The 15,898-nt window shown below is 40.0% G+C and overlaps 1 protein-coding gene across 14 annotated transcripts in view; it reads left to right on the top strand.

The window, feature by feature from the left end:
- AGPS (alkylglycerone phosphate synthase) overlaps positions 1-15,898 on the top strand; it is a 92,659-nt gene that overhangs the window by 14,113 nt on the left and 62,648 nt on the right. For 10 of the 14 annotated variants that reach the window (XM_010566096.1, XM_010566112.1, XM_010566028.1 and 7 more), the window contains 2 exons: positions 5,396-5,496; positions 7,129-7,227. The exons of 2 other annotated variants lie outside the window; for them this stretch is intronic. In XM_010566096.1, coding sequence (XP_010564398.1) covers positions 7,175-7,227 — 53 coding nt within the window. In that variant the 5' untranslated portion in view covers positions 5,396-5,496; positions 7,129-7,174. Of the gene's footprint in view, positions 1-5,395; positions 5,497-7,128; positions 7,228-15,898 lie in introns of those variants that run through there. 2 more of the 14 variants (XM_010566138.1, XM_010566088.1) reach the window with 2 other exon arrangements.

The following is a 15,898-nucleotide window of genomic DNA, read 5'->3' as shown; positions in this document are numbered from 1 at the left end:
GGTGTGCCATTGCTCAGTACAATAGAGGATGACAAATATTCCCATTCTGGAGAGAAAAATAGAAAACAGTTATATCACACCTGTCTGACAAATATATGTATTTTCATGATCTAATTCCAAAAAACTGTGTTAAATTAAGAGCTGTATCCAGAAATGATGAACCTTGGTGTTCAGTTTTGATCTTCTGGGTCAGACTGACTTGCCCGTTAGTGCCATGAGTTCAGGTGCAGGGAGGCAATGTCACCTGGACATCCCCCAGGGAGAAAGCAGGACTGCCTAGAATTGTCAGTATTACACATCCCACAGGGATAATGTCTTCTAGGATTACTTTATACTCTGAAATATTACTATTTTTCTTAGGGCTTTTTTTACTACATAGTAAGCCTTTCTAATAAGGCCATGTTTGCATAACCAAATGCTAGGAGTTGAGCTCAGAAAGGCAGCCAAGACAGCTTTTTAGCTACACCTACTAATTCCAATATGCAGCTCAACCCAAGAAAAGAGACTGAGGGGTAGTTGCCTAGAAAGTTTGTTACTGTGGTTCCCTTTTCCCACTGGTACCCAGAGAGACTCTAAATGAGCTTTCTCTGAAGTCACGCACGGAAAGGTCTGACTCCTTGTAGCTCTTCAAGCAATTTTGTCCTCAGCCAGAGACCTATCGTCTAATTTGATGCCTCTCAGTGGAAATTTTTTTTCTCTGAATTGTCATGCCAAACAGTTGTCCGCTTTGTTGTTTTTTTCATAGAAAGGCACCTGTTCAATTTTAGATACTGTTCAGTCTGTTCCACTTCAGTGGTCTGCACTACCCCTTCGAGAGTCCTGAGCTTTTCACATTTCAGGCTGCCAGCTCTCTTATGTGCTTTTCCCCAGCAGCCAATTTTGCTCTGAAGCTCTTATTGGAGCCAACTTCCATTCCTTCATAAAGGGATACCCTCTTGTTATTGCAATTGAGGAGTTCCATAAGAGGCTTTTAATGTCTCCAGAGTGTTGTTATGTACGATAAAATCTTGAATTAAGCTTTACCTAACACTTGTTCATGCAATATTCATTTATTGGCAAATTGCATTTGTTTCTGCTGTTGACAAATACTTTTACGTTTATTTCTAATACCGTGAGTACATGATCAGATTCATATAGGACTGAATAAAATGTTCTATGGTCTGTTTGATTAGCAGGAGCAGCTCAAAGCCTGAAATCACTAAAATGTACACTGCCATCTTGTGTTCTGAAGTTCTAGATAATATAAAAATGCACACTATACACACAGCTTTTCACAAAATAGGAGTTGGCTATATGAGTAGAATATGCAAAGTTATCGAAAGATGTTTGCTGTCATTTTTCTTTTCTTTCCTGTAAAATGTAAAATAGTCCTTAAAATAGCAAGTCTCACTGGTAACTCTGAATTCACCTGTTCTAAGGATCTATTCCTTTTAATTAGTGATTTGTGGGTAACCCAGTAAAAAAAAAAAAAGACTACAGAGAAAATTCTGCTAAAGCCAAGCTGTTCTCTTTTTCCAGCAATAAGGTCGAATATGGACTCCAAGGAATAGCTCTGTTGCAAGGCAGCCTCTGAGCTGGTGTGGAGTTGCCAGAGGAGTTGTATGCCAAGTGCTTCTGCAAAAAAGGGGTATGATAGAAAAGAGGGAAGACTTGTATTTTCAGCTAGAATCTCTCCCCCTTTGGAACAGCTGTAGTGCAAACATAACTAGATCATCCCTGAGGCTGTTCCAGTATGTACTAGAGTACTAGTCACTTGGTTGAAAGAGGACCTAAAGTTACTTTTACTTACAAAATGAAGAAAGCGCATCTAACATCTCTGCTCTGTGGTCTTTATTCGAAACTGGATTCAAAACACAAAACCAATGACACATCTTAGTGGATGACATAAGTACTGCATCTCTTCTTCTAAAAATGATCATTCCTTCATAAAGTGCTAATCAAAGAAGTCTTTTTGTACATGCATACTTCCAGTTGCTTTCACTGTATAGCAGTATTTCGCTCTGCCTTTTTATTATGTTTTTATTAATTCCAGCTTCTTTCTACAGTTGTTTACTATTGCAAACATGTAGGAGCACTCTTAAACATGACTTTGAACAATAGCTCTATAAAACCCAAAGGATTTATTCCATGCAGCTGCTGTTGCCTGAAACGAGCATAAGCAAGATAGGGAAAAGGGTGCCAAAAATCAAATCCTAAGCTTAGAAACACCTGGGGCAGTGCAGGAAATAGTAAAAGCATATCAAGGTAACAGATGCCAAAGTAGAAGGGCAGAATGGCAGAGAACATTAGCAGGGGAGAGGAGCACACTTGGCCTTACTTGCTCAGAAGTTCCCCTCAGGTTAGTTGCTTTCCGTGCCAGAAACTTTTCATTCCACCTGTTTGGCATTTCTTAGCCCATTTGCACATACTTTTGTACGTGAATTTACAGTATTATTTGCCACCTCTGAAAGGCAAACGCTTGTGGCACCCATTATTGACTGGTGCAGGCAGTGCTTCTGTCTCCCAAGGTTACTTTTTATGGCTTACATGCGTAATATACCATGTCACAGTGTTTAAACAACCTCCCCTTCTTGTGAAATGAGCAAGTTAAAATGATTCGAAAGAGCTTTTGCTCCTGTAACGACACTTTTATGATACTTTACTGCTTTTTAAACTTGTCTTCAAACAGCAACGTGTGTATTGTGGTCTGGTTGCATAACCTCCTGTTTCAGGAAGAGGAGAACATTAAAACTGTTTGCACAACACAATGCAGTCAGTGTTTAAGTAATGTGAAAAGTTTATTGAAAAGGACTTTGTCATTTCAAAATCTGGAATGCTTTGCTAAGATTGTTAATGCTATTTTATTTACTTTATCTGCCTGTCAGATTCCTGCCAGTTTTCTTAGTTTTCTACCATAGAGTCATACTTCCTTAATTTACATTCTTTGCGGTGTTGCCATCTGAGAGATCTTCAGACAGAAAAAGCTAATTGGCTACATATGAGGAATAATAAAACAGTAACTCAAATTGTGCTAGAAATTATATCAAATAAAGCAGGAAACTGTTTTCTGTAATCTCTGTACTACAGTAATCTCTGACAGGGCAAACATACACCTCCCAGGTGATTGAATAGCGCTGGCCGTAACAGTTACAGGAAAAGCAGAAGACGGAAAACTACTGCAAACAGAACAGGTCTGGGAGGAGAACTGACATCTACCGTGCCCTCAGTTCCCAGAGATGTGGGTTGACAAAGCCTGTGACTGGTCAGTCTAAGCCTCTTAAGCACCCCATGCTCCAGCTTTTGAGTGTCTGCCAATGGTTGCCATACTGCGTTAGGCCACATAATGTCCTAGCAATGCAAGAAAGTTTGTTGTTTCCATTCTTACTTTGTTTTACATTAGCTAGTTCATTTTGTCACTGTGAGACCTTCACTGGTGCTAGAAGATGCCTGTCCATCAGCTTGCCCATGCTGGTAACTACCTACTGTCTAAAAGTTAATGGTGGGAAACAAAACATTAGGGATAATTCTAAGCATGTGAGTTGAACCTGTCCCCTCCGGATGAGTAACTGTAGGGTGCAGTACCATATCTGAGCTGCTGGGTTAATCCTGAATGTGAACTTTGGAGAAAATACTAGCTCAAGTTTAGACTTTCACGTTCCCATCTAGGAGTGCCCTCCAACCACCTGAAGCCACAGGCATTAGGCAGAAGTGCAACCACTGGGTCCAGCTAAACCTACAGTGCTCTTGGGAACAGCAATGAACTTTCAGAGAAAGAACAAGATCAGGGAATGGCAGATAGTTTCATTGAACAAAACTTCAAAGCACTTATTTATATTTTGTCCTATAATTAAGCTTAATATTTCTGAGCTTTTCCAGAGATAGAAAGCCTACTGTTTCTGTTATTGCAGGCTTTTTGCACTCCTGGTAAACCCCTCCACATCCCTGGAGCACGTGCTACACTTCCCAGAGGCCTTGCATGTATTTTACTATTCAGGGAGAGTTGTCTGAAGAAAAAGGAGATCCACCACAGAGTACAAAATAATCAGACCTTGAATTTAAAGTTATGATAGGTTTTTGTTTTATGTTTTAACAAAGCTGCCTTTCCTTTAAAGTGTCCATCTGCAGGGCTATAAATGTTAGCGAGAAACCCTCTGCTTAGGTTTATTTTCTGTTACCAAGAGCAGCTGGCCATCTGCTGGGTAAAAGGAAAGCCATGCTTTGGTGCATTTGGAAGCAAAGGTCAGAAATAGCACACCCCAGTCCTTTGCCAATGACATGTTTAGGCTGTGTCTGATCAGAAAATGTCTCGTTAACCCACCCTGCTCAGCTTACCAGGTCTCCTTAGATCAGAACTCAGTATTGTGCAATTTTAAATGGCTTTAACATAGAGATGTCATCTATGTAAATCCTTGCTGTCCCTAGATGTGGTAGGACAAATGAAAAGATGTCACCAGATTTTGGGGTACAGCTTCAGCCTCTGTGTTCCAGCACGTGAGGCGGGGATGTCTGTGCTAGCCGGGCATTCCAGGACATGCTGCCTGCTCTGTCTGGCCTGTGCTGGGACTACCTGCAGGGATTTGCAGGGCTGAGGACACTGCATCAAAAGCTCACCACAGAGGCACTGATTCAAATCAGCTCGTCACAGTTCAGCACTCCGGAAGACTGGGAGATGCTTGTGCACAGGGGCTGCTGACTCCGGAGTCCTGCTCCAACATTTAATACATTTTAAAGAGTCCTGGGGGCAGTGTACAAGGGAAGATGGAGTGAAAAATGAAGGGTTGATGGGGAAAAAAAGAATTTGTAAGCTTTTCTGTTAAATCCAGTCAAAACATAACTGACTGAAATCTCAATTAAGATTGACAAGGCATAAGGATCAAGTCTGTCTGTTTTAACACAGCCAACAATGCCGTATAAGTCAAGTGAGAGCTACGGAAGGCAGGAATGCTTTACAGTTCTGGGTTACATGGTATCACCAGGAAAATAAATCTGAGGTAAATAATTTTTCAATTTTCTAATGGTGTTTAGAAACTGGTTAGAAGCTGCAATAAAATATATTTAGACACTATTACAAAAGTGTTTAGAAAATACTTTGCTGATAAACAAATACATGCTTCAGCTGACTACAAAATAATTGCTAAAAAGCTTTCTGTAGAAGGAATGTGCTATGTCTCTGCATTCCTGCTCCAAGAGCAGAGAACTCTCTGCTAAAGAGCCAAAAGCAGTGCTTTCTGCTCTGAGAGTTGGAGAGTTTGAATGATGTACTGAGCAGTAAATGGGGAATTTAAACATCTTATTGGAGGAATAAGACAGAAATTATCTCTAGCCATTTAAGGAAAAAATCAAACACAGAAGAAAAACTCAAATTAGGGACTCAAGAACAGGCATTTCAGCTCTGTCTTGTTTTTCTGTGTACCAGGAGTCTCACCCTCTCGATTCCAGCTGAAATTTGGCATTTAAATAGGGGTAAGGCAGTTTTAATGCTCTTGGCCCAAGCTGCTTTGTACCAAGATGTCCAGGGTAAGTACTACTACTGTCACAGCAAGACAATTGTCCTGATAAATGTCTCAATTTTCTAACTCTCTCTCTGCTGAATTTATTATCATGGTTTTATTTTTCCTTCAGTCACAAGGTTGTACTATTATCCTTAACTGCCCTCTTAAAACTAATCCATACATTGGCCAGGAGGGAGTGCTCTAGCAGGGGAGCCAACACTATTATCCTACAGTCTTGCTGTTCCAGCAAGCTTGGGAATGATTGCCCTGAGGTTTCTCACCAAGCTGCTTTCAGTTCACAAGAGCATGAGGAATCACTCAGTACTTCTTTTTATGCCTAGTCATTAGGTATATTTACAGTAGTACTTTCTCCCTCAAAGTTTGGCACTGCTTTCTTTGCCCCCACTTTCTGTTTTACAACTGTTCCTTTGCCCCTAAACTTCCAGCGCTGCAGCGCTGAGGAGCCGTGAACACAAGGACAGTTTGTTTTTTAACTTCTCAACACACAAAGAATGTTGTGTTAAAGAGAAAATAAATTCTGTTTTTCTCTCATTTGAAAATGCCTACCTTCTTCAGCGATATCATTGCATGTAATGGAGCAGTAAGCTGGTCCCCTATCAAACAAAGAAAGCAGTAGAGATTAATTATCTCACAAATATTTTGGAGAATCAAGCAGTTCACCCATTTGTGCTGCTCCATTTCCCATGTTTTCAGCTGAAAGAGCAGGCTGCTGTCTAAATTGATGGCATCCTTTTCAGCTGAGACCAGCTTAATCTATTTTGTGTTCTTCAAAAAAGGAGCTGCCTTTGTTATCCCTTGTATGCACCACATTTCTCTATCGAAACAAAGCACTGGTGAACAGCATTGGCTTGACAGTGCCCAAGACTGGAGTCCTCAGGTCTGGCAAGGCAGCAGCAGTAGGAGCATTTAAGATGTCCTGCTGGTGCAAATTCCACAGGATAAGCTGAAGCTATTCTTTAATTTTATAAACTTAATTAAACTTCTACAATACAATAATCAAATATGCAGATGAATTCAAATCACATCATCATTGGGAAGGAAACAAAATTTTTAAAAGTTAAAATCAACAAATAACCAGTAATTCCAAAAGTGAAAGGGAGACATTGCCAGGCTGCCTGCTAGTGACTCACGATTCAGCCTGCTCTAGCAGTGCTTGCTTACTTATAGGTAATGATGCTTTTTAATGGTTCCTACCCATGACTGTCCACTGTACCCTTCTCCAGGAGGCTCTCGCTCTCATCACAAAGACAGTTTAGCTGCCTCTGGGGCAGCTGCTGAACTGCTCCGGTTTATAGCCTTGCATATTCAGATAAATTGCCACTCATTCCTCTTAATATACTGTGCTGTAATTTGCAAAATCCTGAAAATCATCCCTTTTTACTAGCATCTCTGATGTTAAAACTATATTTTAAAACCTGCAACATATTTGCATCTGAGCAGAAATGTTGCTTTTACTGATACAAATATTCTGTTCAGCTGCCTTTGACTCTTCAGCCTAAATTATAGTTGAATCAACATTTGTTTTGTTTCACAGAATGACAGAATTAGCTACATTTGTTCAAGCTTCCTTGATTTACTACTTGATCTCATTATTATTACTTCAGCCTGTCTCCTCCTTCTGGTTTTTGTTTCACAGGTGGGGCAAAACTGAAGAGCTTAGATCCAGGTCCAGAAAAAGGAGAATGAAAATGAGGTGTGGGAGCTGCACGTTTCTGCCCCAATCCAAATGCAAATGGTATAGTACTGGCATAACAACAATTTAGCTGAATGTAAACCAGGAAATCACTCCCTGCTGTGGTTAGCCATGAGTGCAACAGCACATGGTGGATGGCGCTCACCAGCCTGTGGTTAAGTTAAGTTCCCTGTTCACAGCTCTGTGCCTCTGATTCCTCTTTTGCTGACCGCAATTCCTCCTTCCCATTACTCCATTCTTTGAGGAACTGCAGAGGTACAAAAGAAACATGGTACAAGGACACAGAAGATCTCGTGTTCATGGCATTGGCAGTCTCCTGCTGAAGCTTTCTGTGGCACAAGCACATAAAAAGCCATTGCTGGATGTTAAGTTTGCCTCCATTATCTTGCTATGTAATTGCTTAGGGTACTTGATCCCCTCTTGGCACAGCACATGAAGAGACGATTAAATGCCTAATACCACCACCTGTTTCTGTCTACACTCTGCCTGACTCTTATCTAATCATTCTCATCATCTTTGCCTGTGTTCTTGAATGTCTTTCTAAACTTAAGATCTTGAAGCATGTCTCTAAAAATGAAGATGAGTTGTATTAGTCCCCTATATCCACTTAGTACATACAGGGAAAGTACCTTTGATTTGTCAGAAGGCACCTCTGATTTGGCAATGCAAAGGGAAGCTGGGCCAAACTAGAAGGAATGAGACAGCATTGAAGGAAAATTTGGGGGAACAGACTAAGAGGGAAGTGAATATCACCGAGGGCTGAACAGAGGTACAAGTACAGTGGATCGGGAGACCACTGGCTGTTTGGCTAAGAGTGCATGTAGCTTAGTGCATAAACTGCAAATATGCTGCAGGACATCAGGACACAGCTTAAACCATGCCCTCAGTAGACCTTAATGGCAGGGATAGTGTTTACTTTTAGCTGTGTGTTGAAAGACTGTGGATCTCAGTTATGAAAGTATATGGGTGCCTACGTATATCAGAACAAATGCAGAGGCTTCAGAGTAGTTGTATTCTGTCTACCATTTTCACAAAGCACCTATCATGGGCTGGGAAAATCAGTTGTTTAATAAAATTTCTCTCTTATTAGTTATAAAATCTTAACTTTCCATTAGTAGTTACCTTTACAGGACATTTGTACTATTGTATAGGAGATAATTATGGAGTAATATAAGATCATATGAGGATAATCTAAGTATTATTGAAACAGAATTAACGATTTTAATCTAAGCTGTAGCTGTTTCATTCTGCTTTGACATCTAGTTCCCTCCAGGTCATGGAAAACCCTATTGTTTTAAGCAAAGGAAAAAAAAAATCAATTGTTTTGCATGAAAAGTGAATAGAACAATGGTCCTATGTGAAGGGAACCCTAAAAGTAAAATCAAACACTTCAGTCAAATACAACTCACATTTAAAGAATGTTTTGTTCATTTTAAAGCATCCCATGATTATTTGTCAGCTTCCATTTGGGAACAGTTCTTGCACGGTCTATTCAAACATCCTGCCTGTCCCAAATGCGGTGTTTACACAATTACATTGCTTAATTGTGTGTCTGATGTTGCATACCTTGGTATTCCCTAGAGCACACTCAGGTAATTGTCTTAAAATGTAATAGACACTAGAAGAAATTGTTCCTTCTCATTAAACTCTGAGGAAGGATTTGCAATAGCTGATTTGTTTGTTAAGCTGCCTTGCTATCTGATCTAGGAAAGGGGTTTTTCACAACAGTTAAGTGTTACAGCTTTAATTGAAATATGTCAAACATTTCTGCTAAGTTAGCTGATTAACGTCCATTTTCAGCAGTAAAGAATTCTGTAATAAGATTCAGTCAAGAACCACACAAATACACTAGGCTTTTCATCAGCACCTTTTTCATATTTTAATTAAGCAGGTAAAAAGTCCAACGGGCTTAAACTGCATTCAAGCACAATCAGCCCTCTCCATACCCTTGTATTTCTCCTCCTCCTGAGATGCTATTTCTCACCCAGAAGTTGTACAGCTCTTGTCATACATATAATCTTCTCAAAAGGATACACAGGGATTGAGTTTCTAATTAAAACCTGAGCAACATTCTCTTCCACAATACAGTTTATACATTATATACCCTTAGGAGTAAAATAATGGTTATTAGAACCAATGATATGTCTAGGGACATAAGCAAGAGAAATACAGAATTAAGCAAATGCTGTTATTAGGTCATTTCTTCCTTCTCTAAAATCTGAGAAATTGTGGCGGATTGGAAGAATTTTAGTGCAAGAATTTTAGTGCATTGAACTACATACTTAGAATAGATTATTTAACAAAATGCTATAATACAATCTAGCACCCAGTATCTCCCTGGAGGATTGGATATACATAAGAGATTCTAGCAGTATCCTGAGTTGACCTCACACTCCATACAGATTGGAGCACAGGGGACAGGAGAATGCCAGTATATAGGATTATCAGGACAAATTGTTGAATTTGATTAGTGTTTACTATAGCCAGCTTCTCCTGCCTCAATTCCCCATGGAACACTTCTCTACTGTCTGCTGGCTATCAAAGCAATATATTTTGGGAAAATATAAAACAGCATCTTTCCTTTCCAAACATACATAACTATCCAAATGAGGAGAGTATCATAATTATATGAATTAAATGTCTCAGAAGGAAACTACCTACTCTTTTCAGGAGAAATTCATAAACTGGGCTGAGAAAGGCAATGCTGCTTCTCAAAAGGGGATTTTCAGTGTTGCAGCACTTCCTGCCAGACTCTTCCACAGGAGGGCATAAAGCTGGAATGAAAAATGTAGGTTCTGAAAGTAAATAGAACTGAGAATAGTTATGAGATGAAGTCAAGACAAAATGCAGGTGTACAGGAGTTGCAACAGCCAGGAAAGTGTAGGGGCAAATAGTTTCTACAGAAGCTCCCTTGTCATGCTGGGCAGTTACATTTCCCTTTAATTGACAGCTCTCTTAAAAAAGGGGAAGGAGAGAAAGTCTTGGGGCAGTAAAAAAGAATGTGCAAACCATACCTGAGCTCCTTTGGGATACGCATCTTGAAAGCTAACTGTCTGTAAATGTCAAATTATGGCTACTTTCACTGACAAAGCCGCAGGAAGCCATATGTGGTAACTCTAGTTGGTTTTACTGAATTGCCTCAATAAGTAAGTATGAAAGCTTTTTCTCTTGAGAGGCTTTTGACATACGTTGCAGAAGAGTTGGAACTGGGCAGGGCTATACATCTCTATGCATGTTGTCCCTCAAACGGGGTTCATTTACCCAGTGTGCAAGCCAATAACACACAGAGTCAAGGTATTTTCACATTAATTTCATTGATGCGCATGAATGGGTGCCTGTCTCAAGACAGCACACCTTTGTCTCAAAAATTCCCACATTTATATACTTAAGTAATACATATTCATTATTATTTCCCTTAATGATTGGTTCGTTCTTCTTTGCCTCTAATATGAATTAGTGCGCAGACTCTGTCTTCTTCCTTCATTGTCTTCTTTTGAGTAGGTGGTATCATTTGAGTAGGTGGTCAATGAGTCAGTGGTCCCGATTTCCCCATGTAGGAATTACCTTTTACCTACTTCTTCCCCAACCTTGGCAGTTCCAAGCAGTTCTTCAAGGTTTATTGACCAGACCACATTCCATTACCTCTTCTGACACAAACATAAAGCCCCATTTTCTAATAGTTAGTTCCTAAACCCTAAATTATGTCTAGTTATTGTTTCCCTATTTTAAATATTAACTGATGAGGGCTGTACACAGGACATTAGCAGCTCCCTGGTTATTTCAGTCATATTATACATATTAATTGATAACACACAGAGTCTTCTAGGAAGCTTGCCTTTCTTCCCTTCAGTTATTTGGATGAAGCAGGACTGTCATTACAGTAGAATGAAGAAGGTGAAGTAAGTTCACCGGGAACCTGCGAAGCATGTATATTGATAAACATATCTGCTACTATTGCTAGCAGTGATAGGGTTTAACTGATTTTACTATGAGAAGTAATCAGAAGAAACCAATAGAAATGTGTCTTACCTAGTTTGCAAAGGCCAGCCTTGAACTGATTGATGCACAAACTCATCCATGCATACAGCAAACAATTTAGCAAGTATTTTTCTTTCATGCAAAATGTGATATACAGAAAAGTCAGATCTGGAGTTATTACTAGTACACAGATAATAATATTGTATTTCTAATAACTCTGCCTTGGGGCACCAGTGGAAGGCTTAGTGAAGTCACAGCAGTTTCACAGAGAAGTTGATACACATTTTTTAATATATTATGGACAAGGATTTAGCACTTGCTTCTCAGTGATTAGCTGTTGTTCAGATACAGACTTACTTCTAAGCTCTAGCATTTCTAAGCTGTTCAAATCATCTTGTCAACTGAAAGCTGAGTTGATTATCTTTGATACTTTCTCTCTTTACCAGGAGAGAGTTGACCACCATGTACAAAAACATTTGTATTTTTTGTATGTTTAAAGAGAGAACATGATGCCCACTAACCTTTTCCAAATAAAAAAGGTCAGCAGATCCCTAGGTAGGACGTTGCATTCATGGCCCATGCTCTGCAGGCTTTTATCACCTTTTTCCTAGTTTCAGTTCCTCCTATCCTTGTGCAACCTTTCCAATCCAGGCTGATCCTTGCCAGTGGCTTCAGGTCCTGCAGACTGCTCCCTAGCTGTAAGCTCTGAGACCTGGGCCTTTCTCCTTCTGTGGCACTAAGGCCTGCAAGTTGAGCCCCATATTGCCATAAGCTGGTAGTGGATGGATGGATGGATGCGGTGCCTTTCGCCCAGGGTCTCTGCTGACTCCATAAAAATGGCACAAAGCCTAAGTAGGTCTTAGACAAATCGGCTCCTTTCAGGAAAAATTCTTGGCCCATTCAAATATCAACAAAACTCCTCCCAGAGCATGAATTACTTGGTGTTGAATGACAGGTTAATGAATGGGTGTAAGCTTTTTTTTTTTTTTTTCCCCCTGGTGAAAAAATGACTAATCCAGAGGTGATCTCAAGGGCTTATGCTCTTTTCCCCCTTTTATTGCTTCATCAGCTTCTTCTGAGCCCATGATTCAGCTGTGAATGTCCCACACCCATTCTGTACCTAAGGGGGCCAAAACCCCACCTCATCTGTAGGTGGTGGCTTTTTGTACAGGGGTACAGAACAAAAAGGTGTTCTAATAGATTAGTGTCAATCATATCTGAATAGCAGTTGAACTGGAGAAATCAAGAACATCTAAACCACACCTTATTCAAGTAGGTGTTTCCTTCTGTTTTAACCTTGCAAGTAGTGCCATGAAATTAAGATTCTTGAAAAAATTAGTTTCTCATTTCCCACCTTTCTAGAAAGCAAAGGATTCTTTATGTTCATTTTCTCATTGGCTAATATTACGATAATGTTCTTCTGTTGTCCTCAGAAGCAGTGAGGTGAATTAAGAATTATAACGCACAGCTGTGCTACTTTAAAAGTGAAAAATAAATACAAAATCCCATAACATTTTTCCACTATTTAGTCAGTTAAGGAACAGCACAGGCATGTACTATAGCACTGGAAATTCCTGCTAGTTTCATCTGGGACCAGGAACTTTCTCAGGTTTCAGTAAAACTTCTTTGAAATTTTTCAAAATTCTTTTTACAGTTTAAGTTGAATATAGTGCTCTACCTTCTCTTCTAGATATGTGTACAGTTGCTATTTCAGCAACTTGTAAGTTGCTGAAGCTTCTAAGAGTGGATGTGTATCCCATCAATTAATTTTCCACATCTGATAGCTACATCTCAAGGGCTCTCATGCTACATTAGGTGATTTTCAACAATCTGTTGAAGGACTTCATTCAAGGCAAGAAAATTTATCAGAAGAGTCTTTTCTTTTCACAGCCTGCGTATGGGTTACCCAAGAGTGCAGCGTTCATCCAGAGCAGCGTGTTCCTTCCCTCTGTGCTCTCCCACGGGACTACTACATAATAGAGCTGTGAGACACCTTGTTATGATGACCTCTCTGAAAGTTTAAAGTATTTTGGCTACTTTATTTTGTATTACACTGTAAACTCTCTTTAAAACTATGTTTCTTAAAAATGACAGTGTCCAGAATTCTGGACATGCAGGTCCTTGGTGACATGACGAGTGTCACGTTGACCTGGCATCTCACTCATGCTTGCAGATGCATTCAGGTATATGGGAAGGACAGCTCATGGAACGGCGAATGTTGCCGCTCTGGCTCAGCAATGATTAGCTTACTTCAAACTACCATGTCGTAGATCTGCTGGCATTTTTACTGAAATCAGTTCTCTTTGTTGTCACAACCATATTACTTCCAAAATTGTTATGTTTCCTAAGTTTTCTTTTCAGCACTTCTACTTATCAGATAGACTTTATATGAATCAATTAGACATATTTTTTTGAAAATATGCCAGTGGTTCACTTCAGGCAAATGATGAGAAATGACGACCTCACAATCCACCAGTACATTATGTTAGTGTTTCTTTTTATAAAGATTGCCATCCTTCCAAGGGAACTGAGGATTGCATGCAGAGCACTGGCAGGAACTCAGCTTTCTTACTGTAAGCAAAGACCCCTCTTGCACAAAAACAAGGTGTCGTTTAGCTGTACCTTTGCTCTGTGTAAGACAAGGGTTCTCACTGGTTTCCAAACCATACCACCATGCCTCTAATACCCCCAGTTAGATCTCCAGCCACACACGCACTTGAGAATTAATCGGGAACTTCTTTGAGAATTAAGTTCTGAGGTGGTGACAAATCTTGCTTATCAGAAACTAGTTGAATTCAATTTTTTACTGGGAACCTCTATGATTAGGATCAAACAAATGACCATTGGGCTCATTATTGTTCCTCACAAGTGACTGTGATACAAAGAAATATTCTAGGAGAATCTGAAGCCTACTACAATGAATCTAGTATCTCTTTGCCAGCGTTCAGCAACCTGAAAAGATTTAGATAACTGTGACTTAAAGTCCCCCCAGCTATAACCAGAACTTCAGTAAACAATGTGAATGGAAACTCAGTCAAGAGACCCGTGTTTGTTCCCTACAGACTGCCTCCACAGCAGCAGACAGTTAAATGTGGATATGCATGAGTTAATCCAGAAAGTAGTATACAAATTATTCACATGGGGGAAATTTAACTCCATAACCAAACTATCAAACTGCCGGAACAGCTGTTTATGTTGCAGTAATACCAGAAACCTAACCTAAAGCTGAGACCCCATTGCAACTAGTGCAATTCCTGCCCCAGGAAAATTGCAAACTATTTTCTAGTCAAAGTACACAAAGGGCATAAAATCAATTAACAACAGTGAGAATAAAAGCAAAACAAATAGTAATAATACCTGGGTGGCTTTTATGTACTGCTTTCCATCAGTAGGTCTTATAGGGGTTGATGCTATATTGTCACACAGTCCTTAGTGTACTTATCTTCAAATCAGTCTCTCTAGGGAGATACTATTTTCCCTGGTTTATATATGGGGAGCTTTGACTCAGAGAGGCAAAAATATTGCATGTGAAGTAGGGAACTGAACCAAAGTCTCACTGCTTGTGCACTACGTATTGCTCCCTGGAGAACTTTCGGCTAGATGCTGCTCCCTGGAGAACTTTCTGGTAGTTGCTTAGCTAATGGAAAGGTATCAAGCTGAAGTATCATGGGAGAAATAGGTCCCTGAAAGAGATTCAAAAGAGGGTAAGGTAAGAGTTTTACGAATTTTCATGTGATTTTATTTCATATACATGACATAACAAGCATAGGGGTGTATGAGGAAGGAATAAACAAATAAATCAACAATAGGCAAAACATCATTACAAAAGTATTAGTAATCGTACAGATATTAGTATTCCACTTCAAGACTTCAAAAAAGCTGGTCAGTGCCATCCAGCTCCAAAAGCTGATCATGAAAACAGGTCGTGTGTGACAACTGAGTAGGCTTCAACAGTGTGAGGTATTTGACATCACAGGGAAGAAGTTGGAATTAATCTGAGTAGGTCATGTAGCCCATCACCTTGACCCAAGCAGAACTGCTTATAACGATGTATTCTCTGAAAGATGTATGTTGTCTGTTCTTAACACTAACGAAGGTGACTTTATTCTCTACTTAGGCAGACTACAACAGTTTTTAATTTTCACTGCCATTAGAAAGTAGTCTGATGTTATACTGGTATACTGAAGCTGTATCTTGCAGTTTGAGCTCATTACTTCTCACCAACGTAGCTGGGACATGAAGTGCAGATTGATTGCTCCCTTTCACTTCCTAGCAGTCTTTTGCATATCTGAAGACTGATAACCTATCTTCCTTAGTCTTCTTTAAGGGACTCAGTTTGTTCAGCCTTTTTTCATTCTCTGATGAAAAAAACCCCTCTTCTCATCTGTTCTCCTTTAAAATCTTTCCAGTTTCCACATCTTTTCCTGAGTGGAAATTCAAAGGTGACCAAAGCACTCCAGCGCATGAAAGTAAATTCCTAGTACCAGACAGCACCTGGGGTTGGCATCACATCTGTATCTCCCCTTAAATCCCAATTCTTCTCCCTCTTCACAGTGATGCTACAGGGTGAATCCCAGCTGTTCCCACAGGGCTCAAACACGGTCAGGACTGACAGTTCCGTAACCAGCGATGGCTGTCCCCACTACAAAAGGGGATATAGTCCCTCCAGCCAGTCAGCATTCATTTTGTGGTGTGGGTTTACTGGGGGGGGGGGGGGGGGGGGGGGCGCCCGGGG

Source organism: Haliaeetus leucocephalus, unplaced genomic scaffold, assembly GCF_000737465.1.
Source record: "Haliaeetus leucocephalus isolate CR32 unplaced genomic scaffold, Haliaeetus_leucocephalus-4.0 Scaffold1, whole genome shotgun sequence".
Lineage (NCBI taxonomy): Eukaryota > Metazoa > Chordata > Aves > Accipitriformes > Accipitridae > Haliaeetus > Haliaeetus leucocephalus.
The sequence above is the reverse complement of the archived record's forward strand: the minus strand, read 5'-3'. Positions and strand labels throughout refer to the sequence as shown.